This window comes from Bos mutus, chromosome 25 (assembly GCF_027580195.1).
Source record: "Bos mutus isolate GX-2022 chromosome 25, NWIPB_WYAK_1.1, whole genome shotgun sequence".
Classification (NCBI taxonomy): domain Eukaryota; kingdom Metazoa; phylum Chordata; class Mammalia; order Artiodactyla; family Bovidae; genus Bos; species Bos mutus.
In genome coordinates, this window is record NC_091641.1 from 39,766,152 (window position 1) to 39,784,203 (window position 18,052).

At 51.2% G+C, this 18,052-nt stretch overlaps 1 protein-coding gene across 1 annotated transcript; it reads left to right on the plus strand.

Annotated features, from left to right (window-relative positions):
• Positions 1-9,456: 9,456 nt before the first annotated feature.
• On the plus strand, positions 9,457-15,215 carry LOC102271376 (testisin). The gene is made up of 8 exons (XM_070362586.1): positions 9,457-9,582; positions 9,669-9,695; positions 9,931-10,096; positions 10,766-11,049; positions 13,318-13,472; positions 13,771-13,940; positions 14,628-14,749; positions 14,962-15,215. Exons 2-8 carry the CDS (start codon positions 9,686-9,688, stop codon positions 15,213-15,215), a joined length of 1,161 nt encoding a protein of 386 aa, XP_070218687.1. The 5' UTR covers positions 9,457-9,582; positions 9,669-9,685.
• Positions 15,216-18,052: the final 2,837 nt, after the last annotated feature.

Genomic DNA, 18,052 nt, shown 5'->3' on the forward strand with positions numbered 1-18,052 from the left:
CTCCCGCCCGCTCCAGGGCCCCGCTGAGCGCCCCCTGGGGGAGAGGGAGCCGCGGAAACCCTGGGTGCCCCAGCCGGGCCGACGACCTTGCTGGTCCAAGGTTTGTTTGGGTACCTGGGACGTCACAGTGCCCGGCTTTGAGCTTGTTACTGGGACTGGTCCCCAACGACGTACCTTGCTATGGCCCGGGAACCGGTGCGAGCAGCCGACCCCTCTCTAGTCCGCCACGCTGGGGGCTAGCCGCTCCTTCCTCTAGAAAGGACCAAGGACCTGGCCACCGTCAGGACTCTCATGAAAGCACAGTCCCAAGTCCTCACTGAGTACCGATTGGGGCCGGGCACTGTTGGGCTGAGCCGGGAGGAGAAGACCCCTCACTAGCCTCTCCTGGGGGACTGGTGGTCTTGGGTCTCGTCCTTCCCTCTGCGGGCCTCGGGCTGGTCCCTGCGTGTGGCCCAAGCTGCCCCCTAGTGGCAGGTTCCAGCCCTTTTTGTCACCCTCCTCTGGGTGATTTTCAAGTTGAAATTGCCTTTTACAAACGTTCTTACCTGGGTCCTGCCGGGAAGGAAATGGCACCAAAAAAAAAAAAAAGGGGGAAGAGGGAAACATCTCTGGTTATTTATTCCTGTGTCCCTGTGACGCTACAGACAGGAACCTGGGAGGAACCCGTGCCTGCTTAGTGCCCCTCCATGTGCACAAAGTGATGAGTCCCCAGGAATTGGCTTCTGGGGGCGGGCGGCGGGGGGGGGTTCCCACCAGGCAGGGGAGGCAGTCTGGAGTCTGGACTTGCAGGAATATCCCAAGGAGGTGGGCACCCTCAGGGATACTGGGTCCTGGCACCCTCAGCAGGGCCCAGGTGGTGACTCTAAGGGAAGAAGCCGCTGGGGGCCGGAGCAGGCAGAGCAGGGTGTTCTTGACCTCAGGGCGCATTGGGGAGACACGGGGGACATGCCTGATGCTTGGGGAGCATGGAAGCTTCTCTAGAGGTTGAAGCTGGGCTGTCAGCACCCCTCCTGGACTTCACACGCTGCAGAAGGGGCAGTGGGCGTGGGCTCTGGCTGGTGGGCTCAGGGGCACACTGTGTGCAACAAGGGGTAGGGTTTCCCCTAAGAAGGTCCCCTCTGTGGTCTTTGTTACACAGTGCTTGTGACTGGCCAGTCCCCGTGAGCTCCCCAGGTCAGGGCTGAGTGCAGCCCCTTGCAAGAGATGAGGCGCAGTGCCAACACTGCCCCCCCCCCCACACACACCCAAGGGACCGCTTACACAGGTCCTGCCCTGGTCCTTGACAATGGTCCCGGAGCACTCTCCTCCTTCTGACCACCTACCTGCCTGTCCCCTGCCCCAAGTGTCCTTTCCTGGTGAATACCAAGCTTGCTCCAGCCTCAGGCCGGCCTCTCCCTGTGGACTTCTCTCCCAGATGGTCACAGGGCAAGCTTCTTCTGAGCCTTCAAGTCAAGCCCATATGCCCCCAATGACTGTCCTTCTCACTGACCTGTTGTATTTCCTTCCTGAAAGTGAGAGTGTGTCGGGAGCTGTGTTAGGCATTACTGACAAAATGGAGACATGGCCCCAACTCCCTCTCCTTGTCCCGCAGGCACAGACCCTGGATGAAGGAGTTAGGCCTTGTGAATCTGACTTGTTCTTTTTTTTCTCCTCGGCTGAATTGATTGAAAAGAATATTAAGATGCTTATTGTTCTTGAGAGGAGCATGAGAAGACACAAAGCCTTCTGCAGCTGTGCTCAGAGAATAATTCATAAAGTTAATCATTGACATTCGTTCAAGGACCTTTACAGAAGAGTGTTCCAGGATTGAGCACGTAGGCCGCAGCTTGAGGCTATGGGAGGGATTGCTATCTGAAACACTATTTGTGAGGGAAATGTTTATGGCAAAGGAGTTTGCTGAATTTAGGGCTTAGGAATAATTAAAATAGTTAGAAGCTAAAGATTTAAGGATGTTGTAATGTTAGTATATTTTACTATAGCTTATAGAGATTAGGAATTTTGGAGATATTAGTGGTTAGAAGCCTTTTTAGAGAAAGTGAGCTCAGGATACTAGGGGCAAACAGGATTTAGAAAGATAAGAAATAAACTGAGGAATGTGGTATGCAGCCTAGACATTAGCATGAGTTACTGTGTATTGACAAGGACACATGAGAAGGAGTAGATAAGAGAATCGCTGAGGCAGGAACTCCTTTTGAGGGGCAACAATGATGTATGGAGACAACAAATCTGGGTCAGGGGGAACTGAAAATATAAAACCTCTGACCTAATGCTTTTGTAAAAATATTAAAGAGAATCTTTTTTTTTCCCCCATGGGAAATTTTATTTTAATTACAAGATACTTGAGGCTAAGAAGGGTGCTTTTGTCCATGACTACAAGGATGCAATTCATAATGGTAGAACCAGGAGTAAAACAAGTTTTTTAATATATTAAATGAGGAGTTGTCAAAATGCAGGTTTTATGTGTTATGTTGGAATCAGAAGAGGGGATGAGGGTAGAGGAAGGAGAACTTGCTCCTTGAACTCTGTTGCAAAATCACAAGAGTCTGAGGGCCACTTTGCAAATTGAAACCATCTGAAGGAAGTGGAAGAGGATTAGGGAACAGTGGACCTTTTCTGTGTTTCTCAAAGCCAGTTGTGCTCCTTTCTCTACCACCCAACAGAGGCCCCAGAATGGACTCCTTTCCTGCTAGATTTACAAAGCCCTGGGTCTGTGTTCTGTCAGTGCTAACACAACAAGATTTGTATTAATAATCTTGTTCCCCAAATGCATGACCCCAAATTCCTTTTAGATATTCAGGTTGTTGATGGAAATTTTCTTTGAAATTAAAATGCATTACAAAGCAAGCTCCCCTTTGCCCTCTAATATCAGAAAGCCTTTCTAGAGTGGTTTGCATTCTCTGAGTTGCTCTAATGGGTGTTTAATATGCCAGAAAGGCAAATATTCTCAATGCAAGTAATTATTCTTTTTTTATCTATCAACTTGCAACTTATTTCCAAATGTTTCTTTGGCTTGTACATGTTTGTGCCTCTCTTCACCTAGTTGAAGAATGTGGGGTTAGGTGAAGAGAAAGAAGCAATCTCTCTCTTAGTGTAATTAATCAGTCAGCCCCAGGGACCTCTAATGGGTAAGGTCATATGGGACTTTAAAGCATCTTTCTCTTCTGTTCTTGGTGGGCATTCCATTTTTTTTTAATTTAAATTTATTTATTGTAATTGGAGGCTAATTACTTTACAATATTGTATTGGTTTTGCCATACATCAACATGAATCTGCCACGGGTGTACACGTGTCCCCAATCCTGAACTCCCCTCCCACCTCCCTCCCCTTACCATCCCTCTGGGTCATCCCAGTGCACCAACTCCAAGCATCCTGTATCCTGCATTGAACCTGGAAAAGAGAATCTTAAGTTTGAAATAAATATGCAGTCCAAGAAAACTGAGAGGCTGCATCGTTACTCGCCAACACCGCCCATCCCTTCAGGTTGATTACCTGGCTGCTGCAGCTGGACTCTGGCAAAAGTGAAGTCGCTCAGTTGTGTCTGACTCTTTGCGACCCCATGGACTATAGCCTACAAGGCTCCTCTATCCATGGGATTATGCAAGCAAGAGTGCTGGAGTGCGTTGCCATTTCCTTCTCCAAGGAATCTTTCCAACCCAGGGATCGAACCCGGGTCTCCTGCATTGCGGGCAGAGGCTTTACCATCTGAGCCATCAGGGAAGTCCATTTCCTTCCGAGAACTTAGCAATATCAAAATGATCTTGTTCCGTCATTTGCATGTGTGGCTGTCCACTGCCTCCAGGGACTGTGTGTGACACAGCTGGTGAACGTTCAAGAAATTGAAAGACTGATGGAGGTCCTAAAGGACCCCCACTCCTGCCTCCTCTCCCTGCACAGTGGCCAGCACCCCTGCCCCTGCCTGAGGTCCTGCCCTGTGCTCCCTATGCCAGTGGCTGGCTTACATTTCTCCAGCCAGTTCTGAGGCTTCCCTGGAAAGATAGGGGTTGGAGAAAAAGGAAAAGAGATACGGAGCAAGCCCAGGGGCTTAACCACTGGTCCAGTGGTTAAGAATCCACCTTCCAATGCAGGAACCCTGATTCCCTGATCAGGGAACTAAGATCCCACATACTGTGCAGTGCAGCCAAAAGATTAAAAACAAACAACAAAAAAGTACCTATCTTGGATTGCCCCTCACACCAGCCTAGCCTGCAGGCAGCTCCCCCTCCAAGGGGCTCCTTGGGTCTCTGGGAAGCCCCAGATGCTCGCGTGTGTGCTCAGTCTCAGTCATGCCTGACTCTGCGACCCCGTGGACTGTACCCTACCAGGCCCCTCAGTCTGTGGGATTCTCCAGGCAAGAATACTAGAGTGCGTTACCATTTCCTTCTCCACCCAAATGCTTGATTTAGGCCAAAATCATGCTCAGCACTGTATTATTGCTTTTTCATTTACCTGATCTCTTGATTTCTGAGAGGGAAAAAAAATGTGGATTTATTAGTTTCTTGAGTATTTAGAACATTTTTGTCTTATCTTTATGTATAACATCTTTTGTTTTATTTTGATTATTTCAAAATAAAAATTGTTATTGGGGTATACAATGCTCTGTTATTGGTGTATAAAGGCTCATGCCTCTTATATCTTTCCAGGGGCTTATAACTCTTACCAATGTAAAATACCCCTGTGGCTCATAGCTCATTCTTGAGACTTTGAGCCTTGGGTTCTATTTCATCTGCAAGTATCTGGTACATGATAGCTCATAGCCACTTTTATCTTGCTTGCGACTTTCCCACCAATATATATCCTTAGTCAAAACAAAATAAAAAGAAGATGTTTAGAAAGAAATTGAAAGAAAGAAAGTGAAAGTGAAGTTGTTCAGTCCTGTCCAACTCTTTGCGACCCCATGGACTGTAGCCTACCAGGTTCCTCCGTCCATGGGATTTTCTAGGCAAGAATACTGGAGTGGGTTGCCATTTCTTTCTCCAGGGGATCTTCCCAACCCAGGGATCAAACCCAGGTCTCCTGCATTGTAAGCAGACGCTTTACCATCTGAACCACCAGGGAAGTCCTAGAAAGAAATTACAAGAAGTTAAATTTCTTAACCTACTTATCTGTGCGTGCTAAGTCATGTCTGACTCTTTTTGACCCTTTGGAGTGTAGCCCCCCAGGCTCCTCTGTCCATGGGGTTTGCCAGCCAAATACTGCTGTGGACTGCCGTGCCCTTCTCCAGGGAATCTTCCCAAGTCTCCTATGTCTCCTGCATTGGCAGGCAGGTTCTTAACCACTAGTGCCACCTGGAAAGCCCAGCCTACTTATGCTTGGCCCTTATTGGAATAAACTTGCTGGAATCCTTGTAAAATAGTAAAGTACCTCCACTAACAGTATTACAGATTTTTGTTATTGGAAAAAACAAACAAACAGAAGTTTCATGATTTACTGACACCTTATGGGGATAAAGAAAGACACATCCTGCCTGTTTGTGATTTTTTGTTTCTTTGGTCCCAGAAATTATTTTGAGAATGTCTAGATTATCAGACGGAGAAGGCAATGGCAACCCACTCCAGTACTCTTGCCTGGAAAATCCCATGGACGGAGGAGCCTGGTAGGCTGCAGTCCATGAGTCGCTGAGGGTCGGACACGACTGAGCAACTTCACTTTTCACTTTCATGTATTGGAGAAGGAAATGGCAGCCCACCCCAGTGTTCTTGCCTGGAGAATCCTAGGGACGGGGGAGCCTGGCGGGCTGCCGTCTATGGGGTCGCACAGAGTCGGACACGACTGAAGTGACCTAGCAGCAGCAGTAGCAGATAATCAGAATTATGTAAGAGCCAGTGCACTTAACAGTAAATCTGATGTAAAGACATCCTTGTAATCAGCTATATCCCAATACAAAATAAAAAGTTTTGTGAAGGAACAGAAAAAAAGAAGGAGATAATACCATTTGTAGCAACATGGATGGATCCAGACATTATCATACTAAGTGAAGTAAGTCAGAGAAAGACAAACGTCACATGATATCACTTATATGTGGAATCTAAAAAGAGAAGGATACAAATGAACTCATTTATGAAACAGAAATAGGCTCAGACATAGAAAATAAACTTATGGTTACGAAAGGGGGGAGGGATAAATTCGGAGTTTGGGATTAAAATATACATACTGCTATATATAAAATAGAAAACCAACAAAGACATACGGTATAGCACGGGGAACTATACTTAATATCTTGTAATAGCCTATAATGGAAGCAAATCTGAAAAAGAATGTGTTCATGTGTGTCTATATGTGTATAAAACTGGGACTTCCCTGGTGGTCCAGTGATTAAGACTCTGAGCTTCCACTGCCAGGAGGCACAGGTTTGATCTCTGGTCAGGGAACTAAGATCCCACATGCCACATGGCACGGCCGAAAAAGGAAACAAAAAACTGAGTCACTTTGCTGCACACCTGAAACTAACACAACATTGTAAATCAATTATATTTCAATTGAAAAAAATTTTTTAATTTAAATTTATTTTAATTAGAGGCTAGTTACTTTACAATATTGTATTGCTTTTGCCATACATCAACATGAATCTGCCATGGTTGTACACATGTTCCCAATGCTGAACCCCCCTCCCACCTCCCTCCCCAATTGAAAAAATTTTAATAAAAAATAAAAATAAAGACATCCTGGCACTCCTGATCATCAGACGTCCCTTAAAACTCACAGCCGTTCAACAACTCTTTTATTTTGTTGTTGTTGTCATTTTTATGTCTTTATTTTTGGTTGTGCTGGGTCTTCCTGGCTATGCGGGCTTTTCTCTAGTTGCACCGGGTAGGGTCTACTCTCCAGTTGAGGTGCTTGGGCTTCTCTTTGCAGTGGCTTCTCTTGTTGCGGAACAGGGGCTCTGGGGTACTCAGACTTCAGTAGTTGTGGCTCCCGGGTTCTGAAGCACAGGCTCAGCAGTTGTGGTGCACAGGCTTAGTCGCTCTGCAGCATGTGGGATCCTCCCAGATCAAGGATCGAACCTATGTCTCCTGCACTGGCATGCGGATTCCTCACCCCTGAGCCACCAGGGAAGCTCTCAGTTACTCTTTTTGTGTTCATGAGTGTCTGGTCACCCATTCAGAATGATACTGGGGAGGTAAAAATAGATATGGAACCTATACCATGTACAGACGTGCTTGTTTTCTCCCTTTGGCTGCGGTACTCCTTGTTGCTACTGGTGGGCTTTCTCTAGCTGCAGCCAGTGGAGGCTACTCTTTGTTGAGTTGCACGGACTTCTTGCAGTGACTCCTCTTGTTGCAGAGCATGGGCTCCAGGCGCACAGCCCTCAGTAGTTGAGGTACATGGTCTTAGTTGCCCTGCAGCACATGGGATCTTCCCGGATTGAACTCATGTCACTTGCGTTGGCAGGAGGATTTTTACTCACTGGATCACCAGAGAAGCCCCCGACCTGCCTTTCTAATGGTTTACTAATGGGATTCTAGAGGAAGGCCTGATCTTCACCTTTTCTCAACCCCCTATTTTATTTCACTTAAAGTGCTTTTTATTGTGGAGAAATGGATAGACAAGAACCACTCTTTCTTTATTATTATTTATTTGGGTGTGGCGGGTGTTAGTGTCATGCGGGGTATCTTCCTTTGCTGTGCACGGACTCTAATTGTGTCTCTCAGACTCCAGAGCGAGCTTCAGAGCTCTCAGACTTCAGTAGTTGGGGCGACCTGTGGGATCTTAGTTCTCCAACCAGGGATCAAACCCTCGTCCCCTGCACTGCAGTGCAGATTCTTAACGACTGGGAAGTCCCAACAAGAACCAGTCTTGACTGTCCTTCCACATCTCTACATTTCTCTCTCATGTAATTTGCCCCTTTTAAACTTTGGCTGTAAGTTCTAATGTTTTACTACTTTGGCTCTAAGTTCTCCATGTTTCACTACTCTGTCTTCAAGTTTGCTAATTCATTTTTTAGCTATGTCCATTTTCTTATTCAGGTGTTTGGCTAAACTGCTTTACTTCAGAAATATTTTAAATTTCCAGATACTCTTTCTTGTTCTCTGATTGCTTGGTCCTCTGTAGTATAATTCTTATTTAATGCTGATAAACACTTGTTCAGGCTTTCTGAGGAAACCAGTTAGAATTTTTCAAGCTCTCTGCTGTTCCATGTGATATCTCAGTTTCCTCTGGAGTCAGTTCAGCTTATTTGAATAGATCATTCCACTGCATGTACAAATTTTCTGTGAACATTTCTTCATTCTTGGTTGCTGTGCAGTAAAAGGTTAACTGAACAGGTCTAGGATGGTTAAATCCTGCATAGTCCAAAGAAAGGACTGGCCTTTTAACAGCTCTTAGGAAATAACATCCACCCCTTGGAGAGTCCTGCCTGAAAAGACTGTCTGTAGATCTGGGGTCCTTGGGCCTCTAGATAGTTGCTAATGATGTAATTTATGGTGGGGCCTTGGGTCAGACTGGATCAGCTGGACCTCTGGAGGGGCTGCAGTCAGAACTAAGGTCAGCCACGTGGGCACTCCATACCTTTGCGATGAAATCCCAATAGAAACTCCAAGACACCAAAGCTTAGGTGAGTGCCCCTGGTTGACAGCACTTCATGAGTGGGAAAATTAACCAGTGCCCACCCGACCTCTGTCCTCTGGAAGAGGACAGCTGGAAGCCTGTATCCGGTCTCTCCCAGACTCTCCTCTGCACCTTTGGCATGTGCTGATGTTATCTGTATCCATTCACTGTAAGGTAGCACAATCAGGAGAGGAACAGCTTTTCTGAGTTCTGTGAATCCTCCTAAAAAATTATTGACTTTGACTTTGTGCCCACAAAGTGACTTTGGGGCCTGCAACAGTGTCCACAAGGAGGGGAAGCAACCTGTAGGCTCTGTAGAGAGATGAGGCTCCTTGCCCGGCAACAGGCAGACAGGGAGGTTAAGAGCTCCCTAGATGGTCAAATCAGGCCAGTTTATTCTGTGGGTCCAGTGAAGGTCATCACTTTTAACAGCAGATAATACAGTGCGCGGCCCTAATCAGCACTCAGTGAGGACTTGGGACTGTGCTTTCATGAGAGTCCTGACGGTGGGCCAGGTCCTTGGTCCTTTCTAGAGGAAGGAGCGGCTAGTACAGAGGGCAGCAGGGGGCGGCCAGGCCCCAGCATGGCGGACGAGAGGGGTTGGCTGCTCGCACCGGTTCCCGGGCCATAGCAAGGTACGTCGTTGGGGACCAGTCCCAGTAATATGCTCAAAGCCGGGCACTGTGACGTCCCAGGTACCCAAACAAACCTTGAACCAGGGAGGTCGTCGGCCTGGCGAGGGTGGCCAGGGTTCCCGCGGCTCCCTCTCCCCCAGGGGGCGCTCAGCGGGGCCCTGGAGCGGGCGGGAGCGGAGAGGGCGCCGGGCGGCCGGGGGCGAGGCCATGCGCCCGCAGGGGCGGCGCTGCTGCTGGCGCAGCTGTTGGTGCGGATCGAAATCGCCGAGCAGGGTGAGCTCGGGCGGCGAGGGCTGCGGGCGCGAACCGGGGTGAGGGGGGCGGCTGGGGCGCGAGGAGGCAGTGGGGAACTCACCTCGTCTCCTGTCCGCAGCCCTTAGGGACAAGGACCTGCTGCTTCCAGGTAAGGCGTGCGGGAGGCGCTTCCCCGCGGAGGGCTCGTGGGCCCGAGCGCGAAGGGCGCCTCAGCTTTCCCTCTCCCCGCTCCAGGTTTTCAGAACTCGTCGATGCTCGCATGTAACTGATGGGCCCCGGGGCCGGGGCGGGCAGGATGGGGCGGGCGCCCGCGGGCCACGTGGGGCGGGTCCCCAGCGTTCGACGCTTCCTGAGTGTCACGACCCCAGGACGCGCCGTTCCCCCCACCTCCAGGACGCGCAGTTCCCCGGGAGCCCCTTCCCTTCCCAGTGGGTGAGGGTGGACAGGATGAGCCTGCCTGCAGCAGCTCAGCCTGGTGTCCGTCTGTCCATCCCAGGGCCTTGTGGTCAACGGGTCATCCCGACACGCATAGTGGGTGGAAAGGATGCAACAATCGGACACTGGCCGTGGCAGGGCAGCCTGCGTCTGTGGGGCTACCACTTCTGCGGAGCGAGCCTGCTCAACCGCCGCTGGGCGCTCTCGGCCGCGCACTGCTTTGAAAAGTGAGTCTGGGGGCAGGGGGCCCGCTGACCCCGCGTCCCGGTCTGTGCCAGGACGCGCGCCCATGTGCCACGTGGCCGCGGCCTTCGTGTGCTCCTGAGCCCCAGGCTGGGCTGCAGCCCGTTCCACACCGCACGAGGCCCCCAGGGCGCTCCCTGAGGAAACCCTATGAGGTTTTTTCCGGAACGTTTGTGTGTCTTGTTCTCTTTCTTGCTTCGTTTGTCCCCACATGGCACCTCCAGCCTCCACCTTCCTCACCCCACCTCCCAGCGGAGGTGTACCCCTGGGGGAGGAATGAGCTGAGGTAAGTGCTGGACACGAGCCCGGCTGGTGGGGTCAGTGGTTCCCGAAGCTGTGTGGAGCCCAGCCTGTGTGACCCCCGTGAACCTGCTGGTCCCCTTAAGAGGAGGGCCCTGGAGGCGACAGGGGGTTGAGTGACTGGCCAGGTGAGCTGGCAGGGGAGGCACCCTCCTGTCCCACGTCCCCAGGTGTGGGACTTTGTTTGGGGCTCAGGGCTCTCCCCGTTTCTGCCCTGGCCTCTTTGTGGAAGGAGGACCTGTGTCCGGGATGAGCCGGGCAGTGGCCCGGCAGTCTCAGGGAGTGGCCCAGGCATGCTGGGATGGCCCACTCTCCCTCTGAAGACCCCTGAGGGCTCTCTCCTCCCTTGATAGCAACCGAAATCCCTTTCACTGGTCAGTCCAGTTTGGGGAGCTGTCTGCCGCACCATCCATTTGGAACTTGCAAGCCTACTACAACCGTTACAATGTGGACCAGATTTTCCTGAGCCCCCACTATCTGGGCGCTCCGGTGTATGACATCGCCCTGTTGAAGCTGTCCTCCTCAGTCACCTATACTAAGTACATCCAGCCCATCTGCGTCATGGCCTCCATCTCTGAGTTTGAGAACAGGAGTGACTGCTGGGTGACCGGCTGGGGAGACATTGAAGAGGAGCTGAGTGAGTCTGGGGACAGACGGGTATGGGCCAGGCGAGGGTGGCAGTGCCATCGCCTGCTGGTTCTAGCTGCACCAGCCTCATGCTGGCAGCCTGCTCAGTGTTCTCTGGATGCTGGCTCTCCACCCTTGCCCCTCGCCCGTAGAGCAGGGCTTTCTGTATGTACCCTAAGCTCCCCTTCTCTTCCGGAGATTGTGAGCCAGAAACCAGAGAGGAAGGCCCAGGCTAGCACCCTCAGCCTGCTGGGTGTCTGTTGGGTGCTGTGGGGGAAGTGGGTGTCTGTGTTTCAGGAAACCCTTCTTTCTACCCCAGCAGGGTGCTCCCCCCTACCCCCTCCATCCAGCCTCCCACTCCAGCTCCCCCACCCCTTCTGCACCGACAGGGGCGGTGGGAGGTGGGAGCCCTCCCATCCTGGAGTGCCAGCTCATTCATTCTCTCCTTGAAACTTTAAGCCTTGCTCCAGCCCTGCTCCCACTCAATCTCTGCGGGGCTCCATGTGCTGGCATTAGTGAAATGTGAAAGTGAAATCGCTCAGTTGCGTCCGACTCTTTGTGACCCCATGGACTGTAGCCCACCAGACTCCTCCGTCCATGGGATTCTCCAGGCAAGAGCCCTGGAGTGGGTTGCCATTAGCTGCCACCCATTTCTGTCTTACCACGAGTCCCTCGAATCTGCTGGGCCCAGGTGCCCCAGAGGGGCTCACGAATTAGACCCCGGTCACACTGCCCCCGGGCCTAGCACGGCCCTGCCTTGCCCTCGACCACAGCAGCCGTGATAGACCGAGCTCCCCTGGTGCACTGTGTGTACCAGGGCTCCAAGGACTCTCTTCCTTCTGAAGTCTACCTGCCAAAGAGCTGGGAGCATCTTTATGCCTGCTTTACAGATGAGGAAACCCGGAGAGGCATGGAGAGTTTCCCAGGCCCTGGGGATCCATAGAGAACCCAGGGCTCCTTGGCCCAGAGAGAGTAGCCAGCCACACACCTGGCATTGCCAGTGAGGAGAGGGGAGTCGACTGGAGACCTGCCCTGTCCTTTCCTTGCACCCCAGGGGGCTGGAGAAAGTGCCCCAGTGTAGACTTCTTGGGCCCAAAGGGCTGGATGGCCATGAGCTGAGGGGCCCAGCCAGGCTGACACTGCCCCTCCCCCAGCTGACAGGCAATCACATCCAGCGCCAGCTGAACCCTCACTCCGACAGGTAGAAGGTGACTTCTTGACCCCACCCCCAGAGCTGATGTACTCTGTACTAGTGGGGAAACCTTGGGCAAAGCACTTCATCTCACTCTGCCTCACCTTCCACATCTGTAAAATGGGGTAATAATAGTTCCCACCAGAGAGGGTAGTTCTGAGGCTTAAAAGCATTCCTACATGAGGGCTTAGCAGAGCGCCTGGAAGTCAAGAAACGATTGCTTCAACAGCTTTCAGTGTTAATGGGATCACCATCCTCTGCAGGACAAGGAGGTGATTCAGTTCTAGACTTTGGACAGGCCTGGCTTCATATCAGGGCTTCCCAGGGGGTGCTAATGGTAAAGGATCCGCTGACCCATGCAGGAGACATAAGAGACCCAGGTTCGATCCCTGGGTCGGGAAGACCCCCTGGAGGAGGGCATGGCAACCCAATCCACTATTCTTGCCTAGAGAATCCCATGAACAGAGGAGCCTGGTGGGTCATGGTCCATGGGGTTGCAAAGAGTTGGACACGATTAAAATAACTTAGCATGCATGGGTTCATGTTAGGCTCTGGCAGCTCCTGGTGCTTTGCCGGGGTTGAAGGAGGGTGACCTTCCTCCTGAATCTTTCCTTACCCAAGACCAAGGTTGATTACACTGCATCCCAGGGATGCTGCAGGAGCACCTGGTAGAGCTCTGGGCTCGGGCTAGGCAGGCTTGTTGCAGGGGGAGAGAGAGCACGCCAGGCTGCCCCACTCCTGCAGGCACTGGACGCTGGACTGTGCAGATCCTAAACCATCCCAGCTGCACCAGCCCCACCCCGGAGTGCTAAGGTCTCTCCCTGGGGGCTGGAGCAGGGCCTATTTTCTGCAGGCTGCAGTGAGGGAAGCTGTAACAGCCAGTCCCTCCTCTAGGCCCTTCCGTGGTGTGTTCATCACCCACCACGTGCTGGGTGCTGGGCTAGAGCAGAGGAGTCAAGGGCAATGTCCCAGGTACTGTGGGTGCCCCAGGGTCCCCCCGCGCATGCCTTTGTAGCCTGTGCCATTCTGATGGCAGAGGAGAGGCTCAGGACGCCATCTTTCTCTGTTCCCTCAACTCCGTGGCAGGTCTGCCATCTCCCTACACCCTCCAGGAAGTGCAGGTCGGGATCATAAACACCACCATGTGTAATCACCTGTTCTCAATGCCCGATTTCCGAATTGACATCTGGGGAGACATGATTTGCGCTGGCGAGCCTCAAGGCGGCAAGGATTCCTGCTTCGTGAGTGTCCCTCCCGTCCCCAGCTCACGCATCACCCCAGCCGCCTGCCTCCCCTCCCTGGCCAGAAAGCACCCTGCGTCCCTGCCCTCCATTCGGGCCTCGTGCCCACCCTGGGGGGCGGGGGAGGGACGACTGTTCCACTTTGCAGATGCAGAAGCTGAGGCTTGCTCACTTTGGTGGAGGGGAGGGGTGGGATTTGCACCCTGTCTGCCTGGCCACAGCCCCTCCTACTCTCCCGGCCTCTCTGCTCACCCCTCCCGCGCCACCCCAGGCTGGACTCACCCGTGCTGGTCCCCAGGGTGACTCAGGTGGGCCCTTGGTCTGTGAAAAGAAAGGGCTGTGGTATCAAGTTGGAGTCGTGAGCTGGGGAGTGGGCTGCGGTAGGCCCAACCGGCCGGGTGTCTACACCAATATCAGTGTGCACTACAAGTGGATCCGAGAGGTTCTGGCCCAAAACAACACTTGCAGGCTGGACTCCTGCCTGATGCTGCTGCTCCTTCCTCTGCTCTGGGCTCTCCCATTCCTACAGCTGGCCTGAGCCCAGCCAGTGGCCCCCGAGAGTTGGGGCCATCTGCTGAGTCAGGCCCAGTCCCCTTCTGTCCCCTTTGCTAATAAAAGTGTATATGTTCAAGTTGACACCTTGCTGCACTTTCGGTGGCCCCGGGTGGCTTCCTGGACACCCTCACGGACACTTGCGTCCCGTCCACTCCAAGACCACTCTTTAACTCCTAAATCATCGTCCACTTATCTGTGCTATGCGGGTTTTGGTTGCAAACAACAAAACCCTTTCAAGGTTAGTTCGATCAGAAAGATCATTTATTAAAGGACTCTCAAGAGTCTTCTCCAGCACCAGGATTTGAAAGCATCAGTTCTTCGGCGCTCGGCCTTCTTTACGGTCCAGCCCTCGCACCCATACCTGACTACTGGGAGAGCCGTGAGATTTGGCTGGCGAGGCTTATGGCAGACCCAGTGTTGTCCTGGGGAGACAAGACCAGGCAGCTCCCTCTGGGGCCAGAGTCAGTCCCCTGATGGTGGAGAGGGCAGGACGGAGGAGGAAGGTCCTGGGAGGCGGGCAGTAGGGCCCAGATATGTCACCAGCCCTGTTTTCCCAGGCCTGGCCCTCAAGATACTGTGTCCCTCACCCATCCCTTCCAGGGACCCATACGGGGACCTGGGCCTGGCCTGGCCAGGAGTCTGTAGAGCCAGCAAGGGTGGAGCCCAGGAGCTTCTGAGCCGATACCAGGAAGATGCGCAGGCCTGCCCTGCAGCCACATGTGGTGAGGGGACCTGGGAAAGGGGAGGGCGTGGGTGTGGGTGTGTGATCTCTGCTTTCAGAGCTGGTGACCCACAAGTGACCCAGACAGAGCTTCTCATGGCTGGGAGGGAGGGGCACCTAATCAACAAATAAGTGAACAAACCCAAGAAATATTCACATCTCCCCTCATTTTTCAGGATGGCCTCTGAGGGCCTCACACCCCTGTCCTGGGAGAGGAGGTCTCCGCCCAGGCTGCTCTGCAGTTCGCGGGCAGCACCCCCTCCCGGCCACGAGAGGAAGTTCCCACGTCAACCCTGAGAGGGGCTGGGGGCAGAGCCAGAGGTGGTGCCCAGCGCCCAGCCCCCAGCCCCCAGCCCAGCTTCAGGTGGGGTCCCCTGGGCTGGGTGACGGTGCCCTTCCTTCAGAAGGAGAAGCAGGCTGCAGCCAGCCACCACGCCATCCTCACCCGCCTCAGTATCGACCTCTGAGAATTTCACCTGAGACCGGTGGCCTCTCAAGAGGCCTCTTATCTGAAGAAATAGCCCCCTCAGGTCATCGGGAGGCCCTGTGGGTGGCCCCAAAGGTGTTATTTTGATTTGAACATGTCACAAACTGTACAGCGGCCTGGGAGACACACCCAACTGTCTTCTAAACTGGATGTACCAATAGTATGTTCCCACCAGCTATGAATGAGTTCAGCTTCATTTTTTATATCTAAAAAATTGTACCTTTCCTTCAGGTGGTTAGAATAAAGTGAGTTAATTTATAAACGGCTTAGAACAATATCCGGTATAGAAGAAGCACGTTTCCCTGGTGGCTCAGTGGTAAAGAATTCGCCTGCAATGCAGGAGATGCTGGTTCGATCCTTGGGTTGGGAAGATCCCTTGGAGGAGGAAATGACAACTCACTCCAGTATTCTTGCCTGGGAAATCCCATGAACAGAGGAGCCTTACAGGCTACAGTCCACGGGGTCGCAGAAGAGTCAGATACAAATGATTGACTGGACAACAAACCCAGAATAAGCACTGTGCCTGGGCTCTCATCACCACCGTCACCCCGACTACCACCATCACCAACATCCGCATCGCCACCCTGTGACCCAGCCAGCAGAATTTTGAAAGGAAGAGAACGCCCAGCTCCCGAGGCCCCAGTGTGAGCACCAGAATGACCACCTTACTTCTCTTTCTCTAGATCGATTCTGGAACAGCCCAGCCCTCCTCAGCCATGCCTCTATTTTAGCAGTGGTTCCCAACGTGTATTCCATGGAATGTTATTTCCCAAGGCTGTGAATAGACTTCATTTGTAAAAGGAGCTTATGATCACAGACTTTGGGGAAAGTGAAATCTTTAAAAAATTTTTTTTGTTGACCTAGAACCTATTATACAGAGTGAAGTGACTCAGAAAGAAAAAGACAAATATCATATTCTAATGCATATATACAGAATCTAGAAAAATGGTGCTGAAGAATTTATTTACAGGGCAGCAGTGGAGAAACAGACATGGAGAATAGACTAATGGACATGGGGAGAGGGGAGGAGAGGGTGAGATGTATGTTGTGAGTAACGTGGAAATTTACATTACCGTATGTAAAATAGACAGCCAATGGGAATTTGCTGCATGGCTCAGGAAACTCAAACAGGGGCTCTGTATCAACCTAGAGTGGGGGGATGGGGCGGGAGATGGAAGGGAGGTTCAGAAGGGAGGGGATATACCTATGGCTGATTCATATTGAGGTTTGACAGAAAACAACAAAATTCTGTAAAGCAATTATCCTTCAATAAAAAATAAATTAAAAAATATAAAGAAAAAAATTAGTTTTTCAGAATAAAAGTTGTAATAATAAAAAAATTTTTTTGTTGCAGAACTTTTCAATGACTTTTACTTGCTAAAATGCATCAGGAATCTGAAAGAGAAAATATAGTGGGTTGCGTTTCCCAAATTTCTTGACAATAGAACTGTCACTTGTGAGGGATTTCTTAAGGGATGTGTGGATGCTGTTCCACTGTCTCTAGAGCCAGGCTGAATCTTCACAGTTCCCTTGGAGTCTCTCTCTCTCTCTTTCTCTCTCGTAGGACCCACCCGAGCGGACAGCCTCCCCCTTCTCAGGTGGATTTTTCTCCAGTACAATTTCATTTCCTTTCTGCACCTGTCCCTCCCAGGTACCCCGTCTGACACGAGGGGGCGGTAGTGAGCTGAGATCCGGCTTCTCAAGCCGGCCCGGTGTTTGTCTAGAAGCGAGGAAATGGCTCAACACTGACATTTTCTCCTTTTGCTAAATACAGCTGGTAGATGAAAACACAGCGAACTGAGGCGCCTGAAACAACGCTCATTTCCCTGCACTCGTGTCTACGTTGTGACGGCTCTGGGCCCTGCCTTCCCATCGCCCTCACCCTCTTTGTCATTCACCAGCTGCTCAGGTTTCCTGCGTAGAGTCCCTCTTCATGGGGGTCTCCCTTGCTGTCCACGTCCAGGAGATCTCTCCCCTACAGAATCCGATGGCAGAGCCACCAGGTCATCTGACTAATAAAGAGGCTTGTTTTTCCTTTTAAAGTGGGAAGCTTGAAGAATTGGCACGTGTCCTATCTGGGGCTGCTCATGACGCCCCCACCTTGGACAAATGTTCAGCTAATGGGGAAAATCGCTCTGCAGAACCAGACTTCTTAGCAAAGTAAAAGTAGCTTTATGATGATTATCAAAATAATGCCTTCTTGTTAGAAAATAAAAGTCAGTCAAAGGAGCTCAAAGAAGAAACTTAAAAAAAAATCACCAGAACCAAACTTGTAATCAGTCTCCTAGTGTTGGATAGTTGAAAAGTTGCTGTCATTTAAAATGATATCTTTCTAAATTCCATATATATGCGTTAGTATACTGTATTTATGTTTTTTCCTTCTGGCTTACTTCACTCTGTATAATAGGCTCCAGTTTCATCCACCTCATTAGAACTGATTCAAATGTATCAGTTTAGAAAGATGGTAATGATAACCCTGTATAGGAGACAGCAAAAGAGACACTGATGTATGGAGCAGTCTTATGGACTCTGTGGGAGAGGGAGAGGGTGGGAAGATTTGGGAGAATGGCATTGAAACACGTGAAATGTCATGTATGAAACAAGATGCCAGTCCAGGTTCAGTGCACGATGCTGGATGCTTGGGGCTGGTGCGCTGGGACGGCCCAGGGGGATGGTATGGGGAGAGGGGAGGGAGGAGGGTTCAGGATGGGGAGCACGTGTATACCTGAAATTTTTTTAATAAAAAAAAAAAAAAAACTGGAAAATAAACAATTTTAAAATTAAAAAAAAATAAAAAATAAAAAAAAAAAAATATCT